This window comes from Arachis hypogaea, chromosome 11, assembly GCF_003086295.3.
Source record: "Arachis hypogaea cultivar Tifrunner chromosome 11, arahy.Tifrunner.gnm2.J5K5, whole genome shotgun sequence".
Taxonomy (NCBI): Eukaryota; Viridiplantae; Streptophyta; class Magnoliopsida; order Fabales; family Fabaceae; genus Arachis; species Arachis hypogaea.
The window spans coordinates 12773743-12780307 of record NC_092046.1 but is presented as its reverse complement, the minus strand read 5'-3'; the positions used below and the strand labels follow the sequence as shown (position 1 = coordinate 12780307).

Genomic DNA, 6565 nt, shown 5'->3' with positions numbered 1-6565 from the left:
CCATTTCAGTGAAGGGCCAAAGGTCGACAACATATGCAACAACGCTTGTGAATCCTTCAATGCAAAGACGAAACATGACAGAGGTAAGCCTATTCTGAGCTTGGCAAAGGAGGTACGAAAAATGGTTATGAAAAGCATGTCTGACAATAGACTGAAGCTTCTGAGTTATCAAGGAATACTTACTCCAGTTCAGCAAAGTAGGCTAGAATCTCTTATTAAGTTATCCAGAAACTGGGCTCCCTACTGGTCGGGTGATGTGAAAGAGGAAGTCTACGAAGTTCAAGGATGGCCTACTAATATGGTGGTAGATTTGGGGAACCATACTTGCTCCTGCAGGTTTTGGCAGTTGACAGGTTGAATTCATAACTGATTTCTTCTTTCAGATACATACCATGATACATACTTAACTGAATGAAATTATTTTTTGTGAAATATATAGGAATGCCTTGTATGCACGCAATATCAGCCATTCAAGAAAAAAATGATAAGAGGCCTGAGGAGTATTGCCACGAATGGTTGACTATGGAGGTGTACAGAAGAATATACCAATTCAATGTTAATCCCGTCAAGGGACAAGATCTGTGGGAGAAAACTGGTTCTCCTGCACCTGTTCCACCTCCTATCAAACCTAAACCAGGCAGATCAACAACAAATAGAAGGAAGGACAAGGCTGAAGGACCCACTGGCACGAAGACAAAAATAAAAAGGAAGTATGCTCCAATTCGGTCTATGTACTGTGGAGAGATGGGCCACAACAAGAGAACTTGCAGCAAGAAAAAGCAAGACGATGCTCAAGAGAAAGCAAGGATAATGCAGTTGCAGCTTGCAGCTGTTCAACCACCACAACCTGCACCTGGTCCGGAAGCAGAAAAGGTAGATCACACTCAGCCCGTACAGACACTACCTGCAGTAGTAACAGCTGCTCCAGATGAACAGACTGAAATTTCTGTTACTCAGCATGCTCAGCTTCCACTGACACAACAATCCCACACCTCAACCAATGTCACTCAGGTTATCTTCTAAAGAGTTTTAAATTGAGCATTAGTTACTTGTAGCTGTTTTTATTTGAGACAATGATGATAATTGTTTGATGCAGACTAGAAGTAGAGGAAGGCCTCCAAAACTCCATGTCACCAGGGCCAGGGCAAAGGAAAATGCCTCTCCAGGAGCAGTTGTTGTATCTGCTGAAACCATCAAGGATAGCAGCTCCGCAACAGCCAAGAAACTTGCCAGCTTCATGACATTTGTTCCAACTCCGGGTTTCAAATCTCCCAGAAAAAAAAAAAGACATGGAATGACTTCAAGACTTGAAGACATAAAATATAGGGCAATTAGTATCTGTTATTTTGTCAGGGCCTAATTTTACCATTTATAAACAATGTGGTAGTTGTGGTATCTTCAATAGCCCTGTTTTTTGTATAGCCCTTTATGGTATACTGCTATTCAACTGTCAGCTACTACCTTTTGTGTTATTATCATGTTAAAACAATGTTGTTATTTGAATCTGAGACAATGGAAACTAGTACACCATTAGTGATGTTATGCTATTCCTACTTCACTTAATTTTAATTCTGCTTATTCTGATTTGCTTACATTATGTTATGATCAACAACAATGTTGCATGTAGATAACCTTTTTACTAGTAAAGAAATATGAACATACAAGGTTTTCACAACAACAGCAAACTATCAAGGTTCACAACATCCACGTTTTCACAGTAATTGCTTCACTTCCCACTAAAGAACGTACACATAATCCTAAAAACCACAATCACAACTATTAATCCAAAATACAGTTGCATCCTAAGTGCTTTTACTTCAGCTTCTAAGCTCATCATTCTCCATGATATGTTATGGTTCAACAAAACAGCATCACTCTCCATTTCTGCATCAGTTTTAACTTCTCCTAAGTGCTCTAATCCTTCATTCTCGTCATCCTCAGCCCACCTAAAGTAATTGCAGTGGCTGCCCTTCTGCACAACATTAGGGTACCAAAATGTCAAAATTCCACTCAAATAATTTGAAGTTTCAACAAGACTACATTCATAACTCACCCGGTATCTTGGACAAGCATGGAACAATCTATCAGAATTTTCTTTTGTCCCGGACTTCTTGATCACTGTCTTCAGCCCACAAAAGCACACTTGGTCGGGGTTCTTCCTCCGCCACCGCAGCGACGAGCTCGAAGCATGGCTTCCCTGTGATTGCGACACTTGTCGACTGTGACCCCCACCTACGCTACCCATCGTGCAGTTGCTCAAGAATTTTCGGCCTCTGCAGAATCAATCTAAAGCTGCAGCAACAATGGCATTTCAGACGAAGAAGGGATTAGGGTTTATAGACCTAGGACTAATTTGACTTACATATGGAAACATATCTTGTCACCATCCACTCTGCGCCAAGATGGCATGCTGATATGCCACACTGACAGCCACATAAACAACAGTTAACGGCGTCAATGACGGAATTCATGAAACGTTGACGGAAAGACTAATGTTACCAATTTTAAATTTTTTGGGGACAATTTTTATTATTTTTTTCTTACGGGAACTAATTTGGAGATCGGGCTATCTTTTGGGGACCAATTTGACTATTTACTCATTTTTTTTAACTATCAAATATTGTTAACATATATATATGTAGTATAAAGCGAGGTAGAAATTAATAGACAATATGAGTATATGACAAACATTACCTATTTATTATGGTGACGATGCATTTTTTACAAAGTTAGTCAATGCAACTAAACAAGATCATGCCAACCAAGAACCAACACTAATCAAACAGCGCTCAAGAAATTCGGACAAATAAACGGAGCAAAGAATCAAATAGTTAAAAAAGAAAAGGAAAAGGAGCAAAAATAACACTTTATTTCCGTGCAAAAATTATCATTATCTATTAACTTTCTTTCTTTTTTTTCTATTTCTTCTTCCTTTGTATATTTTTTTGACTTAAAAACAAAGAAAGTCACGGTTGGCATTGGGCAAGTCTTAATACGGTAACATACAGAGACTTGGCCAAATTCTTTCTTTCCGGGATTGAATTTTTCACGCAAAACCCACAAACCCCAAAGAACAATCAAATTGAAAAGCTTTTGGTATGGTTTTCTTTCGTCATCTTCATTCATATGTTTTTTTATTGTTTCTGCTAACTTTTTCCTTTTTTGATATTAATTTAATTCATTTTCCTTCTCATGCATTTTTAACTGTTAACGACAAAAGCAAAATTGCATTGTATTTTATTTATTAATTTTTCAGTGTCGTGTTCTGATCAAGTCAAACCATAGATTTTATGAATGCTTCCAGATCCTTCTTTCAATTTTAAGAATTATGATTATTATTATTATTATTTTCACTTCTTTTATTTCGTATTTAACATTTCTTTCCTATGAACAGAAGTTTTTTTGTTTTCACAATTCGCACCAATACCATCTTTCAACAAGAAATTGTAGCTGTTGCTGCTTCTGATTCAGCATTTTTTCTTTTTGGTATGTTGATGTTTCCTTCTCTTTCTCTCTTTTCAGTTTTGCTTTGATGATTTGATATGTGAGAATTTTAGATTGGTTGGGGTTTTATGTCAAGCTTTCTCTTTCTCTTTTTTAAAGTGAACCAAAGAACAAAGAGATTCATAGTTTAAATCTGATAAACCAATTTGGCTCGTGGTTGAGATTTGAGGGACTAATTTAAGCATTCACCTGAGAAAAGTATATACCAAAGTTCTGGGGTTCCACTTAAAAGAAAAAGTTCCATTTCAACGGAAAGATTGGTAGTAAAATCATTGATTGAATTGAATTAGTTTAGACTTTTTTTGGTCTGGGTTTTGGTTCATAGTTATGTTGGCTTGATGCTTCAGGAATACACAAAGTATTTGTGATCTTTGGAGGAGAAATAATTGAGAATGGAGGAAGCAATGGCGGCAAGGTATTGGTGTCATATGTGCTCACAAATGGTGAATCCCATAACTGAAGGCGAGATCAAATGCCCATTATGCCAGAGCGGGTTTGTTGAAGAAATGAGTAACACCACTACTGTTAGCAATATGCTGGAAGCTCCTGATTTCGGCCCTGACCGGACACTTTCCCTTTGGGCTCCCATATTGTTAGGCATGTTGAGCAATCCGCATAATCGTCGAAGGCCTAGGCGATTAGAGCTCGATGATGATGATAACGACAACCATGATGATCATAATGGTAGTGGTAATAATGGTAATGCTACAAATAATGGTAATGGTAACAGCAACGATAATGGTAATGGTAATGGTAATGCTTTTGCGCGCCTTGGTGGAGAAAACGAATATGATCGTGAGCTCGAGTCTATCCTTCGGAGAAGAAGGAGAAGCTCAGCTACCATACTTCAATTGCTCCAAGGCATTAGAGCTGGCCTGGCATCTGAACTGAATGAGAACACTGATGGTGATGGCAATGGTAGGGAAAGAGAAAGAGAAAGAGACAGAGAGCGTGTAATCTTGATCAATCCTTTTAATCAAACTATTATTGTTCAAGGTTCCTATGACTGGAACCGCGGTCAAGGTGATAATCATACACCCATTGGTTCTCTGGGTGACTATTTCATTGGTCCTGGTTTGGATTTACTGTTGCAACATTTGGCCGAGAATGATCCCAATAGGCACGGAACTCCACCTGCGCAGAAGGAGGCCATTGAAGCATTGCCTACCGTGACAATTGACGAGAATATGCAATGTTCTATTTGCCTTGATGATCTTGAAGTTGGTTCTGAAGCCAAACAGATGCCCTGTAAACATATGTTTCATAGTGGATGTATCCTTCCTTGGTTGGAGCTCCATAGTTCTTGTCCAGTTTGCAGGTATCAGTTGCCCGCTGATGAATCTAAGCGCGAACCGGATGCGTCCTTGAGGACTAGCAGTAATCAAAGGGAGGATGAAAATACTGGACATGACAATGTTGATGGGGATATTGAAGGAAGAAATGCAAGTGGGAGTAGAAGATTCTCCTTTCCATGGCCTTTCAATGGTTTATTTTCTTCACCAAACCCTTCAGCAGCATCTTCTTCTAGCAACAATCCAAATGGAGATAATGTTACTCGATCAGAAGAGAACTGATTAGCATTCAATCTCTAATGTACATATCTCTGATACTAATCAGGAAACTTAAATGTTGAGAGATTAAGAAATGGTGTCTCCTGACCTGAGTATGCTTTTGCCATATTTTTGCCCCCTTTTTTGGCTCCCTAGTATTGTTGTTGTTGTTGTATTACCCTTGTGTTTTACCACCCAACTTGATATATTTTGTATAATTTCTTATAGGGGGTGTTATTTTTCCCCACATGTTAATGCAAGATAAATATACTTATACATATATGTAGTGTAAGAGTAGAATCTTTGGTGTTCCCTTTCTTCATACTCAATACCGATTTGGTGTTTAAGGAAATAGAATTTTCTTATTTGCATAATTTACAGTAGAGTAGTTTGAATTTGTTTTTACCAGTCAACATCACATAGTATCTGAATCTGAATCTTAACTCAGAGCAACTAAGTTGGTGTGTGAATTAAAATAAAAAGAAATTAAATATGATTTTTACTAAATATGTGTGTTTGAAGAGTTACCTACTTTAGATATCGCTAGTTTAACGGCCAACGTGACAGGTCACTACTCCTATAGGATATTTTATTGGCGGTTGTTCTGCTGTAGAAGAATCAAAATCTTCCATTTTTGTAGAACATATGTGGTGACGTGTGGAAATAACAAGGGTCTTTTTTCTTCAAATGGATTGGACATTTTTTAGTTTCAATTATTCTTCACATACAAGTTATTTTTTGAGAAAGTCTATATAAGTTATTTATATTCACGTGCGTACGTTCTTTTTCTTATTTTTTTTCGTTATCGTTGTCACTGACACCACCTCTTCCTCCTCTTCTCCCTTCTTTTTCATTGGAATTTCTTCTCCTCCATAATCAGTTATCTTGTTGAATATAATGAATAATTCAAATTCAAATTGTCAATTGAATCAGCACGAAATTGATTATTCTTTTGAATCCAATCAAGTAGCTGAGGTGTGGTTCGATTCTAGTTAATTTATCGTTAGTAATTTATGATTCTGTAGGTGAATAATGTTTCATCGTTGATGGTTTGAATTGAATGTAATGTAAAAGTTCTGCAATTAAAGAAAATATTTTTCTATATTTGCAGCAAATTTGGGTATAACACGAAGATATTATTTGGGTGTAAAACAAAGATATTTGAGTGTATTGTTTAAGAATTTTCGGTGTATGTGTACTAATAAATTCTACATAATTCAAAATTCTTCTTCTTCCTCCTCTTTGTCTTCTACTTCTTCTTTTTCATCATCATCATCATTTTTTATCTTCTCAAATTTCTTCTTGTTTTACTTTTTTAACAAGAATAAAAACAAAAAAATCAAACAAAGAAGAAGAAGAAACACATAATACTACAAAATTATTTGGAAGATGAATTTATATTCATTCAACTAAAAGAAAGAAAGAAATAAGGAAAAAAGAAGAAGACAAAAATACAGCATTAGAGGAAACATTTTTCTGTATTTGCAACAAATTTGGGTGTAACACAAAGA

At 36.7% G+C, this 6565-nt stretch overlaps 1 protein-coding gene across 2 annotated transcripts; it reads left to right on the top strand.

Annotated features, from left to right (window-relative positions):
• Nucleotides 1–2726: 2726 nt before the first annotated feature.
• LOC112720305 (E3 ubiquitin-protein ligase SIRP1) lies at nucleotides 2727–5334 on the top strand. Of its 2 annotated transcripts, XM_025771198.3 has the most exons (3): nucleotides 2727–3096; nucleotides 3395–3486; nucleotides 3852–5334. In XM_025771198.3, the coding sequence occupies exon 3, from the start codon at nucleotides 3897–3899 to the stop codon at nucleotides 5076–5078; it is 1182 nt and encodes a 393-aa protein (XP_025626983.1). In that variant the 5' UTR covers nucleotides 2727–3096; nucleotides 3395–3486; nucleotides 3852–3896; the 3' UTR covers nucleotides 5079–5334. The 2 variants fall into 2 exon arrangements, with proteins under 2 accessions (XP_025626983.1, XP_025626984.1); XM_025771199.3 differs by lacking the exon at nucleotides 3395–3486 and having other exon boundaries at nucleotides 2926–3096.
• Nucleotides 5335–6565: the final 1231 nt, after the last annotated feature.

Bases quoted from the DNA above. Each gene is read 5' to 3' on its own strand.
- LOC112720305 (XM_025771198.3), top strand. From the start codon at position 3,897: ATGGAGGAAGCAATGGCGGCAAGGTATTGGTGTCATATGTGCTCACAA.